Here is an 18071-nt window from a genome sequence, read left to right on the forward strand (position 1 = left end):
AAGAGATGTAGTGAAGATTACTGGTGTATTCTTCACCTAAGATATCAGCCAAGTTCAAAACTAGAGAAAAATTATCAAGTAGAACTTGTTACAGATGTTGAGTTCAGGGGTTCAAACTGGAATCCCACCCCAGTTTCCAGCATAAAGTGTACCTCCAAGTATTTTCTTCCTGCAGTAATCAAAAATAACCTGAAAAAATTGAAGTAAAACAATGAGAAAACTTGGTACAACACCAAGTGCAGAATGCAAACCCCATAAAAAGAATTTGCTTAAGCATATTTTAATGTGTAATTTATGATAGGTTAGTTTAAATTATGAACTTATGACGTGGGAAGGTAGGGAATTAGGTTTTCCCTGGTACCCAAATACATCCTGTTTTTTTCAGTTCTCCAGAGAATTCAGGCAAATTCAGTGCCTTCAGTCTCTTTTTATTTGTATTGCTTTACACTCATTCTTGCCAGGCCTCTCATAAATGTCAGACTGATTGCTGAATCCAAAACATCTTAATAAACTCAGAGTGGAGCTTCATTGTGCAGCAGAAATTCTTTGAAAGCAAATCAAAATCTAAGCATAAAAGGAATGTATCTCTTGTGTTTAGGGAGCAAGAAAGGGTCTCTCATCACACACTGGCCAATTTTTGGTGATACTTAAAAGAAAGAAAGAAAACCAGTCCTCACAGAGCCCATCAGGTCTCAGATCAGCTGCTGTGGGAACAGCCTGTCTCATTTTTCTCCCACCCAGAACTGCTCAGGGTGGTCTGTTCTCAGTTCCATACTGTGGTAGGAGCTGTTAAGTGTGGAGCTGGATTGCCTTGGAGTGGCTCTCACTTTTAAATCAGGGCTTTGAGGAGTGGGGAGCAGGACAAGCAAAGGAGTTGGACACCCTGGAGAACAGAGCCGTGTCAGACTTCAGATCTGCCACACACTGCCAGGGCTGGATCATGAGAACAAATTCAGTGTCTTCCTCATGTCAGCACTCAGGGGGAAAAACAAGGAAAAAATGAGGGGAAAGGTCATATTTCACAGAATCACCAGGTTGGAAGAGACCTCCAAGATCACTGAGTCCAACCCAGCCCCAACCCCTCAACTAAACCCTGTCACCGAGTGCCACATCCAGGCTTTGTTTAAACACACCCAGGGATGGGGACTCCACCACCTCCCCAGACAGACCATTCCAATATTTAGCCCTCAAACACTAGGAGGGGAGAGCAGATAAATTTGTATCATCTCTCACCTCTCTCACTTTGACAGAGGCCAGCCCAGGTGTGCAGTTTGAATTTCTCTCCTCTCAGCCCTGGCTCAGTTTGTACCTGGTGACATTGTTCGACCTCCAAAGGCCTGCACATACACACCTGCAGCAGCATGTGCCTGTTCTACGTTTTTTGATAGTGATAGCCTTCTGCTGGTTCATAAAAATGAGATTATCTGAGATGAGAAGGTGTTTTGTCTCCCAGCCTCTGTGTGTGGGCAGAGGAGCACAGGAAGGGCACCTGGGGGTTTAGGAGATGCTCATTCCTGCCTGATCCCAGGGCTTGTGTGACAATTCCTGCTGGCAGGGAGCTGGCCAGGAATAGGGAGGGACATGTCCTGTTCTCTGTGTGAGCACTTGAAAAAAAAAAATCAGAAAGAATATTCTTCAAATAAGCTGAGAACTAAAAGCCTGGAGTTTTTAATGAGCTGTCAGTGCATGTTAAACTTGTGTTTATTCTTGAGGTGATGTGGCATTGTCAGCTGAACAATTGATTTCCAAACCCAACCTGCTTCAAGTCTTCAGACCTACCAAGGTTTCCATGTGTTAGGGATGAAGGCCATCCTGCCAAGCAAAGTGGTAGAAGGGGAAATGGTAGTTCAGGTTGCTTTTTTGAAAAGAGTGAAGTTTTATTTGCAAAATCAAAATAGAAAACCCACAGAAGTTGCTGCAGTAAAAATGTTCTACTGTTATACTAAGGGCTGGCACATCGTGGCCTGTTCTTTCAGCACAATATCTGGGGTGAATGTAACCTTCCAAAAACCCCCCAAAAAACCCCCCCAAAAAAACAAAACAAAAACAAAAAAAAAACAAAAAAGAAAAGAACAAACCCATTAAAGTGAACACTTCAGCAAAAGAGTGAATTTTATTCAAAGCTGAGTGAGCTGACACTGTCTTATTCAGCTCTTTGTCAGGGAGGGAGTAGGTGGGGAAGGCACCAGCCCCTGTCCCAGAGGGTGCTGAGGGGGAGAATTCTAATTGGGACGTAAATCGTGTTTGTGTTATCAGCAGGCCTGGGCTGGGGCTGTTAATTGGCATGCTGAGATCATTTGGAAATGGTTGATATAACACCGTGGTCCATTGAACAGGAAGCTCTGCTGTTTTCACAGTTTGATAATCAATGCATCACTGCACTCAATTCCTTTCCAATGTGTGTTTGTTTGTCCTGTTTGCTTAATTGAACAGCTGGAATTAGTGTTACATACAACTGAATGTTAATTCATGGAAGAAGAGAATTTTGCTTCTTCATTATAATTTTATGTATAAATTGGAAACCTATGTAACATTAAGTGGTAATTGAGTGCACAAATTCATAGGTTTAATCAACCAGGCATGATAAATCATATTTTGTTAAAAAAAAAAAAAAAAAGAATTGATTATTAGCTGAGTTTGTCTTTTAAGTTTAGCTCTGCTTTGTGAATATACATACACTTTGTTCATACGAACAACTGCTGCTTGAAAACATGGAGAAGAATCCAGTATTGCCTTGTAAAAAAAGCTTACACTGATCAATATAGTTCCCTGCTATTTCCTGATCTCTGGGACAAACCTTAAAAACTTTGTGGTGCTCGATTTTGCTTAACAATTCACCGAAATATTTCCCTTTGCATTTCACTGCAGTATTCCCTATGCATTTAAAGTGAACTGCAGCATGACTGTACTCTCTCAGTTGTTGTCAAATGTTGCAAAATGTGCTTGAAGGTGCCACGGCAATGCAGTTAGAGCGTGAGTTTGTGTTTCAGGGTGGTTATGCTGCCTACCGGTATGCCCAACCTGCCACTGCCACTGCAGCTGCCTACAGTGACAGGTAAGAACTCCTCTCCTGCTCACAAATATTTGACCAGTGGAAGTTGAAGATGGTTCTATCAATTTGCCTTGTTGAGGTCTCATAACTGTCTTGTTGCTCTGCAGATAATTGTGATATCTAAAGCAGGCTGTTTTATTATAATCCATGAATAGCCGTAAATTGAGAGACTTTAGGTCTTTGATTGAGAATCAGGCATGAGATGTGCACATTCCCGAGCTGTAGATCATCCAGTTAACATCTGTGACCCTTGTACAATGTAGATAAATAAATGTACAAATTCATGATGGTCTGCTACTAAGGATCATTATTTGTCTTAGGAGTATTATTTCAGTTGATTTAGAACCTTGAACCTATTGAGTGCCCTCAATTCTCATTGACATTGTTTTAGTCTGTGGAAATTGAGAATGAACTGTGTCTAAGCTTGAACTATCCAATGCAAAACAGTATTTTTTTTCCATTTGCTTTCTTCCCAGGTGTTTGATTTTTTTGCAATACCTGGAAGAAAAAAAAAAAAAAAAGTTATTTTTCTTTTGCTCTGTATTTTTATCCTCAAAATATAAACCACATTTGGCGGAAACAATATCAGGAATGAAAGATTATTAACATCTGCACATTCAAAGACTTTTATCAACTAAGAGTAATGTCACATTTATTACTGTGTCTTCTTGAAAGATGGATGTTGGAATCCCTTAGAAGTCAATGCTTAAATTGCTGCTGACTTCAGTAGGAACAGGATTTTATCAAATTACATAAAATTAAGTCTATGCAGTGTGTGGACATGATTTTGTAGTGAGAAGGAGGATTACCCTGTGTTTTCTTCATAAACTGTACCCTTAAAGTCTATTTTTAATGTTTTCAAGTCCTTGAGGAGTGTTCCCTTGTAAAGGGAGGCTGTATATGATGACAGAGACACACACATATAAATATATATTTTTGCTTTAGGATGGCACTGAGAAGTAAAGTCACACTTCTCATTACCTGATACAAAAAAATTTTCTCTTGGAATCATAGAAATAATTTCCTAAGCCTTACATATATATTGAAAATTTTCTTTAAATGCTAAATTAGACAGTGTTACAAATACTTCTGTTTCTTAAATGAAGAGATTCAGAAATTCTAGTGCACAATTTCTTAGATTGAAGTGCTGTTCATGGATTCTGTATTTTTAGAACCAAGTCCCATGGTATGAATGTTACAATGCTATGCATGCATATTTTTGCCTTTCAAGTGCTTATTCTGGGTAATGAAGATATATTTTTTAAAGTTATGTGAATAAAGTAATTTGCATGTATGGCTGAGGCATGCTGTGTCAGACAGGTAAGCAAGCTACTTTTTATTGATTTTGGGTCAGTAATATCAAGTAGATCTGTGCTGTGTGCACTTTGGTGGCAATGTGCTGTTTCTACTTAGGGGAACCTGCACAGGTGAAGTGCTACTCAGTAGTTTCATTTCATTTCCACAAAGGTTTGTTAGCATGTTGCAGCTCTAGGGTTTTAATGTGAGCTTTTTCTGTAATGCAAAGCAACTCCTGCTTCTAAAAGCCTGCTAAACCAAAAGGACCAAATTATAAATAACCTCCTGTGGTCAGCCAGGTTTTGCCAGCTATCGCTCAGGTGTCCCTGGATCAATTTATAGGCTGTTTATTTCAATTAATTAGACCTATACCTTACACAGAGAAACTGAACGATATCAAGCTGATTTTTAAATGCTTTAATTTATGAATTGATGCACCTTCTCATAAACCAGATCAAAGGCTGTAAGATAAAATATCAGTTGGTCACATGTTCTGCTGTGGGCAGAGAGTCAACATCACAGAGTTATGCTGCCAAAAAGGTAAAGGATTTGTTTAGGAAGATAATGCTCTTAAATACTGTAAAGAAAGCTGGAGATGGCCTCAGTAGTAATGCAGTTGTTAAAATCCTAACTTATTTAAAAAAAAAAAAAAAAAACTGTCTAATTTTCAGATACACTTTGTGTGTAATTAGAATTGCAATAACCTGTCTTTGCTTGCATAATTTTAGATATCTTAAATGAATTTTATATCTTTTGGATTTTTTTTTAATTTATCTTCTCTTTTTAAATGTGGTTAACCATCTTCAATCTGCTTCCCCCAAATGAATATGGTTTCTTGTCTTAATTACAAATCTCATAACTGAATTTCTTTACAAGAGAGTCCCAAAACTAGCATTGAGAACAAAACAAATAACAATCTGCTCAAACATTTCTTTGCATGTGGGAAACTGTGTGCAAACATGGATACCTCTGATTACTCACAACTACAGTTTGTTTAATTAGATTAATTTTTGTTCATTTTGAAATTAATTTAGCTACTTTCGTGAAATTATTAATATTGAAAGTGCTGAAGTATAGTTCAGTACAACTGCTTGTATCTGCTCTTCTCAATGTGATTATCATCTACTCTCCTCTCACAACACTGAAGATTCTATATCTCTTTATACACTTATTTAGTGTTCATATGAGCCCTTATTTAATTTAATTACACATGAGCTACATTTACTGTTTGTATAAAAAATGGTGCCCAAAGAAATTGACTACCAAGTGACATATCATGGAAATACTACTTCGTACTAATTTAAAAAATATGAAAAGCTTTAATTTTTTGGTCACCACTCATATCCATTATGAAGGGCAATGTTCCATATTTGAAAGGCTTCTTAAGTCAGGAGGTGGAAAGAGGAAATCTTTAGATTGGAGACATGTTTTGGTAAATTAAAAATAAAGGTTAACAGAAAGATTTGGGACTCTGGAATCAATAGACCAAGTCGATTGATAATGATGACTGTGAGAGGGCTCCATTTGAAGGAATGCAATGGTATCCTTGTTTGTCACAGTTGGAAATATTGCGGGAAATAGGCGAGGAACAGATATACAGGGGAGAATCAGGTGGCAAGGAAATGCCATTAAACCAATCCATGCAAAGCCCAAAGTATTTGTCAAGACAGATCATGTACTCCTAAACCAAATTTCGCAGCAGGGGTAAGCCTGGTAGATCTCTCCAGTCATTTCTTAGGATCATAAAACAAAACCAACAAAGAAACAGGTACATTTTGTTTTATTTATGAAGCAATACAATCACTGGATAGAAATTCTGAATTCAATTTTTATTTTATGTGATCTATCATATATTAAATTGCACATACATATTTGAAGGTCTTTGCAGAACTGGATCAAAAATAAAATTATGTTTAACTTGCCAAGATTTAAAATATTTCTGATAAGGTTTCCAATTAGTAGGAGTCCTAAAAGGGGACCTATAGGTCTACATATATTCTTCATCAGTCTGGAACTTGCCTGGCAAACTCTCTAAACTGAGCATATTTGGAAAAAGTAATTGTAAGGGCACGCAAGAGACACTAAATCAGATGTCAATAAAATGTCTGTACAGCTCTTATTCATCTTTTATGCAATATTTAAAAAAAAAACAAAAGACAAATAAAAAAAATAATTGTTAGATTTCTCCAAGTCTGAAGTAAGAGAAACTAGCAAGGTCATCCAGTTTTGTATTCCTGAGGTAGAAGGAGTCGGAGCATGGCAGTGGGGCGTATTGTCATTTTGTCATTGCATGTTCACTCGGTGTTGCTGGTATGTCTGTAATGCTGTACTGGATTTGACAGATCCATCACATAGCTCAGTGAATGGCTTGCTTGACTTAAGCCTATGGGCAGACGTTTTCACATTGATTGGCTATTGGTTTTGTGTTTCATGATTTGATTATTGCATCTTCGATCGGAGTAAGAAAAAGCGTTCCTTCCGCGCACATTAACGTTGTCAGCAATATTTATGCAAGTGTGTCTGGGAGTGCAGTGAGCAGAGCCCTGACAGGAGGAAGGAGCCCTGTCTGAGAGGCAGAGTCACCCCCCTGTGCTGCTTGCTGTCCCCGAGCAGGGCCCAGGTGTGTTTATACATGGATGGTGCTGTATCCATATATACACACACATTCCCATCCATCTCACACACACACACACACACACACACACACACACGGACAGAGGGGTGCTGCCCTGAGCACCAGCCCCTTCTAGGACACAGTGCCAAATTCAAACCTTACTCCAAACTATGGGGACATTCCCACTGTCCTCTTGGTTGTCTGGATTAAATCCCTCATCACTGGAAGCTGACTTTTTTTTTCCTTTTTCATTTTTTTTCTTTTTTTTTTTTTTTTTTAATAAAATAAGGCCTATTCAAAAATATTTTGCACATAACACTTTGTAGTAAAAAGTATGTTTTGTTTTTTTTTTTCCTCCCGCTATCAATTTGTGTTACATGTTCTGTGCTTATACTCAGGGTTTTATGAAATTTAAGAGAGAAGGTTTTGTCATATAGAAGTTATGTATCATCCAGATCTGAAATCTTACTCCTGATAAACTCCTGATATTCTAATAGTTTACATTTTTAACATGTCTTTGTGGAACATTCAGTTTTTGTAAAGCAGTAGTGTGTACAGAAATAGTTTAATATACTTTGCAATTCTCTTTGGACAAGTAGTTGAGAGTAATACTTGATATTTGTGCTCAGGTGATCCTAAAATAGAATAGGTACAGATTTGATTTAATAGTAAACATGCTCATTAAAGAATGAAAATTTAGAATGAAGAGTAAAAAACCACAAAATATAAAATGTGAGCTTCTATAGCTGAGGATGGTTTTTATTATATTGTGGACTATATTATCTTACATTTTATGATTAAACAATGAAAACCACTATATTTTTATTCAAATTATTTTCTCTTATTGAAGGTTACTAGAGATATATACTAAAAATTAAGGTTTTGATTGCATATAAAATATAATATCATCTTGAGCCAGAATTTAATTTTCCATTAAATAATTTTATAGAAGCATAAATATTTTAAAATATATTGCCTCATTCATTTCGTGATTGCAGCTTCTTATGTTAAGGAGAAAGAGCTTCTCTACATGGTTTTAGTTTGTAAAGGAATCAGGTTGGAAGAAAGAAAAAGAAAATTAGAATATAGTGGTAACTTTTCAATTTCCAGCTGGAACATTCAAACATCTATGTGTTTTGCCATCCCAGTGGAATGTTAAGTGGAAAGGTTTGGGGGATGATCCATAAGGAGGAATTGTAAAGCCCAGATTGTAGGCTACTCAGATTTTTACAATGAAAAGTTCAGTCAGCACCTTGACCAGGGACAGATGTTGTGTTTAGCATTTCTAACAACGACAGAGAATATATTTAATACTTCTTCTGCAAATGCTTAGTTTTGATGCGGTGATGCTTTATTGGTCTAGTTTGGTATTCTTTCCTGGACAATCCTGTATGGTAGCTAAAGCTTCTTTATTCCCTGTTATTGCAAATAAAAATCAAATTATTGGCTTGGCTGTTACAGAGTGGTAGTGGGTTTGGCCATCTACCTGTTAGAACCTTATGCCTGTGTGACCTCGGGCAAACTAGAGCACCACTGGCATCTTGTTAATATTTCATAATCCATTTTCATCCCAGTTCATTCAGACGTTTGGGGATGACTGGAGTATATGACTCACAGTATAACCATAACAGCACTTTTTAGTGAAGAGTTAGAAAGTAAAAGTGGGTGAATATGAATAAAGAAAATGTTGTAGGGGAAAAAATAAAAAATCAAAGCATTTGAAATTCCATGAGCAGGGACTTTAATGTAGTGCATTTTGACAGGAATTCCCTGAAATGAAAATACATTGCATAGAGTACTTTCCAATATTTGAAGCATGTTTTGTTCTAAAATATTGCAGATATGACATTTTTGGGGGAGACTCAGTGAATCACATTAATGTAGGAAAACATTGCAAACAACTACATTTCTTAGAAACATAATCTTCTACCAGTTCTAGGAAACTGCTTTGATGTTTTAATACCTTTCTCTGCTGGCTGGAATCAGCCTGTTTACTGGTACTTTGAGGACTTGATTCACCTGGGTGTAGTTTGACTATTCATGTAACATCCAGGGAACTGCTAAAACTCCTCCACCATTCAAAACTGAGGGGACAGAGTAGTGAAAAACCTTAGTGCTACTGCCCAGAATTGTGGTAAACACCAATTATTAAACTTTTGTCGTGCCAGAGCTGGTTTCATTCATACCCTGCTTCTACTTCTTGTACCTTAAATCTCCATTCTCATTCTTTGCAGTATCAAGGGATATTTTAGGAATCCCCATAGACAAGGAGAGGCTTGGCTATTACTGTATAATCTGTTTGGCACCCATATTGGAAATCATGGGAAAAAAATTGGGAGAGAAGGTAGAGGTAGACTAAAGCCTAGATTTCCATACCTGGCTTCTGCTATCAGGTTCTTCTTGAACGTAGGGAGAGCTTCTAAATGCTCATCACGTTCCAAAAAAATAAATCAGTGCACCTATTTTTATATTTACATCTCAGCTTCAGAATCCTCTCTTGGTTTTGTATAATTCATCCAGCCTACATCTGGTTATGTAGCGTGACTTGGGAGTTCTTTGTTCTAACGTAAAAGCTCATAGTAAGGAACTGTCATTATGAATATATTGATTTGATGCATTTTCATACCTTTTATTTAAAAGGAGTGGGGGGAAAGGACTGGTTAACATTTTCAAAGTAGGAGTTTTCTCATTACTAGCTCATAAAAACTTCTTTGCTCTTAGAGGATATTGAAAGAAAGTGCGACTTCAAAATCTCCCAGTGTTGTATTCAGCAGACTGGGTAAATGCGAAGTTGGGGAGTTACTGAGACATTGATTCCTGATCCAGCAGACCAAAACTGTTCCAGGGCATTGGGTCACTGCCTGTGACATGATAGACCATAACAGTTCCTTTGGACATGTCAGTGGCTAATTACACACTCCTCAGTTCCCAGATCATTGGCTTGATAGCCCACAAAGAGGCAGATTAGAACGTGCTCTAATGCTGTCAACCAGAGTGCTTTAAAACCAAGGAGGAATGAAGAGCATTGTGCAGGGCAGACAGAAGATAAAGGAAGGAAGTGATATTAATAAAACCAGGGTGATGTGGATAGAGTCTGTGTGGATTAGCTGTGTAATTTGCAGTGTGCTCTGGCGAGGTGACGAAGTATTAGAAGAACAAACTTTAAATAACAATGTTGCTGAAATTAATCAAGGAAGAGGCAATTTACACCCTTGCATGTTTTTACTGTAGTGTTTTGCACCTCCGAGGAGTCTAAAGCATTTGATTAGGTATTTAAGTAGATTATTTTCGTATTCCTTTGGGCTTGTCAAGCTTCTGATACTCTAGGAACCCACCTGAGGCAAACATCAGATTGTAAGAATATGGCAGGAGTGGGAATAGAATGTTTATCCATATATCCTAAAGAAAATTTTTTGTGAAAATTGCTGTAGGGTGTTTAATATACATGCATTATTAAAAAAAAAAAAAAAAAAGGACTTTGTTTAAATCAAACGTGTACCAGCTCCTATAGTTTGTTTTGTATTTCTTGAATGATTTCTTAAATAATCCTGGCAAAGTTTTCATGTATATGGTATTTTAGTTAAAGTATGAAAAAAAAAAAAAATGATGCTGTCGACTAATTTGTGAAGTCATTCCAAAATTAATATAATGCAAAGGGAAAGAATTGTTGTGATTCGTAATTTCTGAAGTTTATAATTATACCTCTGTATGTTGGGAAACTTTGTAGTGGATAAAATGGTGGTTACCAGTAAACCGTAATAATTGCTATGAAATCAGAAACAAATATAAAGTACGTTTTTGAGGCATTATTTTTAGGATGCCATGATATACATCAAGAACAAATCCCTCAATTAAATTAATGGACATTTTAAAATGCATTTTAGTGAATAAAGTACTGATTCTTTACACAAGGCTGACTTCAAAATGCTCTTTTCCCTAAAGAGAATGAACAACATTTCCAAAATAAAGTCATAAACAAAATTTTCAAATATAAATATTAAGACTTCAAATATAGCCTTAGTTTAGCAGTCCTGGATCGTAATGACATTGATTTATGTTGCTGACATGGAGCACTTCTGAAATAAAATTCCTGCACTACTTCCTCAAGTATTTAATTTAAGTGCATAGACTGTGTTAATCACACTAAAAGGCCAATAATTTTAGAGTAGTTCTGCCACTGAGATCAGTATTAATTTTGCTACAGATTTGTGTGGTATTCAGAATTTCACCTACTAAGTTTAAGTTTTACTTAAAATGTCCAGATCTTCTTAAAAATCACGTGTTCCTCTTGCAGATAAATATTCATCTTCAGACTCTGTAAATTGCATTATTAATAGCAAATAATTTCATACTAGCTATAATATATTGAATGATCATACATCAGAAAAATTCCAGTGATGCAGTGGGTAATATGAGCTAGATCCAAGTCTATTTTTATAACTCTGTTAAAAAAATTATTAAATCAGGAAATAAAATTTGTAGATCTAAAATATGAAAGGTGTAAGACCTACAGATCTTCTCAGTGGTTGTGATTATTGTCCACATTCAGGCAATATATTAAAAATAAGTGTGTTTTTTTTTGTTTTGTTTTGTTTTGGGTTTTTTTTGGTTTTTTTTTCCCAACAGTACTAAGTTGGAAGGTTGCATCCATTTGCTAGAAATTGTCTTTATACCAACTTTGAGGGTTAATGGAAGGAGAGAGAGGGGGAGTTTGTATCCAAGACACTGCCATGGCAGAATTACTGTATCCACCCTGTGGACATTCCTCCAATCTGCTTTACAGCATCAGTGTTGGACTGTGCTAAAAGGAGTCTCTCTCTTCTGGAATCTGAGTGGGTTGTTTAGCTAGTTCAGTATCAGGGCTAAAAAAATGCCTGCCCATCTGCTGGGGAAAGCCTGAGATAAGAATACTAATTATGAGACAGCACCTTCTGTTGACCATTTTCTCCCTTTAGGTTTTTTTAATCCCTTTAGCTTTTTGGGTTGGTCGGTTGGTTGGTTTTCTTGAGCAAATGAAATAATGCAGGATTATCACTGGGCTTGGGGATGCACATTTCCATTGGTGTCCAGAAGAGCTGGGGCTTTTATTTTTTTCTTTTCTTGAAGGAGTGTTTTTTTGCAATTACAAAAGTACTTTTTGGTATTAAAACAAATTATTTCTGATCAGGAAATTGTGTGGCTGGTAGCAGGACAAAACTGAATGAGAGATTTTGTTTCTTTTCTCTCTCCTGCTGTCTTTGGCACTCTGAATTTGGGTAGAGACATCCTGTCATTGGCTAAAGCCCACAGAAATGTCCTGCACTGAGCATTAAGGGGATGCAGATGAGAACAATGCCGAAGTGATGAACGTGGCAGGGGAATGAAGGGCTGGCTTGGGCTGTCTGGAAACAGGGCTGTGGTGCCATTTCAGTCACCCTGGGGCACAGGAGGGACCCAGGGAGGCAAGGGGGGACCCAGAACCTTCTGCAGCAGCAGCTGAGCCCAGGCAGATGGACGAGCTGCCTCTGCCTGGGCAATGCAGATGGGCTTTGGTGTTTTCTCTGCAGCAGTAATTCCAGAAATAGCTGTGTTTGTTTGCTTTGAGTCAGGGTTTTCCTCTATCTGCTTCCAAGGCCTGCCTCAAAATTTCAGGAAAGAAATGGCCAGGAATGATGGGTGTAGGAGAGCATTATCTTGTGATGAGGAAAGCAGAGGATCTCAGTGAAAGCCAGATATCCACATCCTCCTCTCTGTCTTGGCATCATCGTTGGTTAGGTTGGGCAAGAAATTCTCCAGAGAAGAAGAACCTGACACTGAAGAAATTATTCTAATTACCTTCTTAATGCACATTAGGTCAAACAAGTTACTGTTAGTGTTGTTGAAGCTTGATGCTGCATGAATTATTTATAATTTTATTCTTATTTCATTTAATATATCATATAGGTGTGGCTGTGAAGTTGTTTAGTTGTCTTTGTGTTGTGATTCAAATGCTATGGGTATGGTAATGTACTTTGATCTTACAGTAATGGGAATATAAAGCATGATAATAGCAAAATCAGCCTTCTAATTATAGTTATTATGCTTATATTAAAAAGTTTAAATTCTTTGATGGCCTTGATATTTAAATTTAGGACACCAGCAGGAGAGAGTTGAGAAGGACTTAATATAAAATGATTATAAGGGAAACTTTGTCCATCCTTGAATATTGCAGGAACCATTCAAGGAGCCAGCAGTCAGCTATATTAAAATTCATAGTGAAAACCCCTCAGCATCAGAGCCCTCACAAAAGCAGCGAAGTCTTAATGTTTCGAGCACAAAAGAAATATATAATAGCTTTAATAATATAATGGAGAAATATACTGAGCTACCACGTATAACTCTGCTGGGAAAAATCCTTGCTGCACGTGGTAGTTAGCACCAGATCCTTGGGGAATCCAGCTTGGAGCAGCTCCAGGAAGGGAAGGCAGTGCTTTTGGTTAAGCTGCATCAATTTTACCAGCTGAGATTCTGATCCCTGAGTTCTAAATACTGGTTTTGTTTGTCAATCCCACAGTGGTCCTACCAGAAAAGGTCAACAGATTAAATATAGTTTAAATATAGTTTAAATCTTCCCATTGTAACTTCTGTTCAATGTTGTGTTTGCCTTCATCCTAATTTTTGATGTTCTGGGGCTCTGCACTGTTTTCAGCAGTTGCTGGATTTTTGGGTGGGGGTCTGAACCTCTGTGTTGAGAAAAATTATTTCTGTCTAGTTTTGTGAAGTTTGTCAGCAAAGCCCAGGATTTCAGGTCTATGAGGCATAATCACTGTATGTTAGTGGAGTATCATTTCTTTTACATTTTAAATTTCCTAGAGCCAGTGCGATTAATATCTTAAAATCCCCTTTGACCTCTAGTATGGCTTCCATTTTAAGGAATCTGCTGAGGAGGAGGGATTGGAAACTTCCGGGACTGATGGGTGAAGTTAGGTGTGTGCCAAAATCTTGTTCTCAGCCATGAGCTGTGTGGAACAGTGGTGAGCAGTCGCAGTGCCACCCAGCATTTTGGGGAGAGGAGAGGACACACAGAACACTCACTGGTCCCTAATCTCTACATGAGCTTTCCACCCAAAATTCCCTGAGTTGATAAATTCCCAGACACCTGGAAGCTCTGAGGAGCAGCAGGGCCAGTGACTGCAGGAGAGAAAGGAGGTGGGAGGCTGATGCTTTTGGAGGAGTGGGGACTAGTGCAGACACAGAGGAGCCCGTCCTTCCCCAGGGTGGGATGACTCCATGGAAACTTTGGAGTGAGCGCTCAGGGTAGCAGATTATTCTGCTTAGGGTGGAATTGTGTTTCATGATGCTTACATCCCTCAAGTCCTAAAGAAAGTGTCTGAGACCCATTCACTGAATCTCCTCCTATCTTCTGCTTCCAGGTTCTGAATTCTCCAGTAGTAAAGTGGGCAGATCACTTATGGGTCAGTTAGTACTTATATAGAATACTTGTGTGTTTATACAGAAATACTTGTGTATATTAGACATCCATAGCAAGGCCAAGGCTCAGGCTCCAGTGATTAAAGAACTTTATATCAGTATGTATAAAATTTCTATTGTATAGTACGGCATATTTTCACCAAACAGTTTGAAGAAAAGAGAAAGAAAGCATGTAAAGCATTGGATATGCAAAGGGTCTGCTGGATAGAAAGAGCAGGTGCCAAAAGAGAGAGGTTTCTGTCAGATGTGAGGCCTTAGAGGCACACATTTGTTACTGCCAAAGGGACTACGGGGAATGGAGCAGAGGAAATTACACCATATTCAAACCTTTGAAGATAGTGTGATGCAGGTTCAATAACTACCCCAAAGGAAGAAAGCTCATCTAAATCATTTAATAGTACTTCTGTTGTCCTCCCCTTCTGTTCTTGTTTGAATTCAGGAATATATCAAATGTTTAAACATTTTTTTTTTCATAATTTAAAACCATCTTTATTACCATACTGGTAAAAAAAGAGTTAGTTTTCAATTTGCTAGAAGAGATAAAAATTGATATACAGGCTTGAGAGAAGCAGTAGTATGCAGAGTGTTTGCCCTTGGGAAGTATCTGCTCAGATGGAACCCAGCCATTTGGAGTCCCAGCAGCACATTTTCCTGACCCACACTGTCTGGGAGACATCAGAGAGCTCAGACTGCCAAAGGGTGCTGCTCCTGCACTTAAAAGGATTGCACTTAGCCCAGGGTGTGAGGATCTGGCAGGTTGAATATATCCAACTGTACATTCAGATCAATGTATTTGTCATGTTATCCTTTCAGGTTTTATTTATTTTTTTCCATCTCACAGCTAGTAACAATTTTTAAACTTTTGTTTTTAAAGAGTTTAAAAATGTTTAAATCTTGTTCTTTTACATCTGAAGTATTAACCAGTGAACAGTAAAAATTTGGTCCCATACTTTCACTGTTAATACACAAATTAAATTATGGAAGTGATTCTGTGTCTTAATTGAGCAGGGCTTATTGTGTAATAAAGTTGGGTCCGCTTACAGTTCCTGTACTTTTTTTGAATCATTAAAAATGTAGCAGTGATGAGGAACACTAAACCAACCTAAAATGCACCATGAATTTTCATCACAGCTTCCTTGTGAGATTCTCAAGCCTCGTATGCTCGACAGGGCTGGTGCAGAGAGCTGGTTCCCTTTAAAGGGAACACACACAAGTGAGAGGACTGGGCAAGGTGAGATGTCCTTTGCCACCTCTGCTCTCCACCTGCTTTGGGCAGAAGGGCTCTGGTGCCCCACAGAGCCAGCTACACCCCAAAGGGCAGCCCTGGGGCTGTCCTCACGGAGGGCTGAACCTTGCTTTGGCCATCAGCTGTGATGTCTGTGACACCTCTGATGAGCAGTTTCCCCTCTAGGTGTGTGCAAACATCAGCATGGCATTTAGCTAAATAAACCCTGCCACTGTAAGAACATTAAAGCCATCAAAGTGCTAAAGGATTTCTAGTAATTGCTACAAATAGCACCTAATTAGTTATAAAATATTGAGCTGTGTTATTGGACTCCAGCCTCTAGTCTTTTCCTACTGACAGTTACTGTGCTGACCAATATCTAACTTCGTACTTTTAAAAGTTATGTATGGAGTTGTGAAATAGGTTTTTACAAAACCAAAAGGGTATCTTCCTATGAAGCAGTATAACAAGAGATGTCTATAGTAGTTCTTTGGGGTTTTTTTTAATAGATATCACTTTGGGTTTATTGTTTTATTAGTTAGGTTTTTTTCCCAGTAATTAGTAGACTTGGTTAAAAAAAAGAGTAAGATTTCAGAACAGTTTCAATAATATTTGTCATTCCAAAGGACAAATTGCAGTTAGAGTTCTGAGGTCTTTCTGGAAGTACTAACCCAGCATATTACCCTTGCAGATAATTCTGTATTTTAACATCTGTAGATAGAGAATCTGTGGCTAAATGTTCCACTGTTCTGAGCAGAGATGAACAAAAGGAGTTTCTCAGTAACCACTTCAGAGGCAGGTTTAAGGAGAAGTGATCTTTTAATTTAGACGAGTGGGCAGTTTAACATCTTCATAGGAATGAATCAGAAGGATTTTCTGTAAAACAGTAGCTGATAAGTCTGCATTGCTACTGGCTCAGTCACTTTTAGGCAAGCATCTTACTTTTCCTGTCTGTAATTTTCCCAGAGGTGGTAGCAGTAAATACAGTGACAAATTATGCTACCTATGAAATACAGAGTAGCTCTGCATTTATAATATATAATTTATAATATAAAACATATCCCACTTTGTTTTCTTTAAATTCATGTCTTTATAGCATTATTAGTTAGGTAAATGTTATTAACTCCTGAAACTGTTGTAGATGACAAAATAAAGAGCAAAGCTACCAATTGAACTTAGTGAAAAGCTGAAAAGGCAAGAACGTACAATTTGATCACTAAGTTCACACCAACAGACAGTGTCAGTATTTCTGCTAGGACAGAGGCCATGATCTGCCTTTGGACCTATGCAATCCTGTCCCTACAGTACAGACTGCAGAGTCCTTGTTTTGTTATGGATTTATTTTTCTTTTTCCTCCCCCTAGAACGTGAACCTCTAAGTAACAGGGTTCACAGATTTCTAAACGAGAATTTCAAATCTCTTGATACATTGGAGGTGAAGTAATAGAAATAGATTTTGTTCCCTTAGGGCATAACTCCTGGAGGTTTTGTTGCCCCTGAGGGAGGTTTGCTCCTGCACGGTTTTCAGGAGGATCCTCAGCACTTAATGCTTGCAGAGCTGTTTTTCCAGGCAGTCCCTAGCCTGCATCCTTTGGCTGCTGGTTTTTAGGCTTGCATTAAGGCTGTGCAAAGCTCGGTGTCAGGTTTTTGCTGTGCCTGGCAGTGCAGGGGCTGTGAGCAGCTGGGAGGAAACCACAGCCAAGGGTTAACCCTGCGCCCTGGTTCATTAGCCCTGCACAACACAAAAATACCCCGAGGAAGCTGGGTGTGTGCAAATAAAGGAATTATTTGATGGTTTCCACTAATCCTGATTGCCTAGATTTCAGAAAGGACAAATCGGGGTTTGTGCCATAATGAAGTTCTCTGCATTTTGAAATATTAGTGTATGTAGCGTTTCTCTTTTTATGTTACCTGGTTTAAAAAAGAATTTTGCAAGAGAAGGTTTATGTTAAATTACTCATATCTCTAGCTTATTCTCCTAAGATTCTGCAAAAGACTTCTATGTATTTGGATGACAGTATATGAGAATATACTATGTCATTTTTAAAAAATAAATAGCAGAAAATTAATTTTCTGATTGCAGTCATATTAGACATAGAAAAAGCAAAATATTTTAATTTCAATATCCTCCTTTCAGATGCACAAAGTAAATTGCAATTTAATTTTTTTCCAAAGCGCTTTTTACATATTTTGCAGTAGTGCCCTTTAATAGCTATATCAATATATTGTTTTATTTTTATTAGACTTCATAAGTATATCGACATATCTGTAACACTAAACATGAAGCTTCCAATGCAAGAGTTTGTACATAGTCCATATCCAAATGTCACCATTATTTCATTTAAAAGATCCCAGCATGTCTACCTCATGATCCTTATGAACTCTATAATACTCAACACTTTTTCTTGCTACATTCATTAAAATTAAGCACCCTTC

General features: G+C 37.8%; 1 protein-coding gene across 20 annotated transcripts in view; it reads left to right on the top strand.

The window, feature by feature from the left end:
- Nucleotides 1-18071, top strand: part of RBFOX1 (RNA binding fox-1 homolog 1) — a 773912-nt gene that overhangs the window by 740691 nt on the left and 15150 nt on the right. For all 20 annotated transcript variants that reach the window (XM_066330222.1, XM_066330221.1, XM_066330225.1 and 17 more), the window contains one exon: nucleotides 2991-3055. In XM_066330222.1, coding sequence (XP_066186319.1) covers nucleotides 2991-3055 — 65 coding nt within the window. The remainder of the gene's footprint in view (nucleotides 1-2990; nucleotides 3056-18071) is intronic.

Source organism: Sylvia atricapilla, chromosome 15 (assembly GCF_009819655.1).
Source record: "Sylvia atricapilla isolate bSylAtr1 chromosome 15, bSylAtr1.pri, whole genome shotgun sequence".
NCBI lineage: Eukaryota > Metazoa > Chordata > Aves > Passeriformes > Sylviidae > Sylvia > Sylvia atricapilla.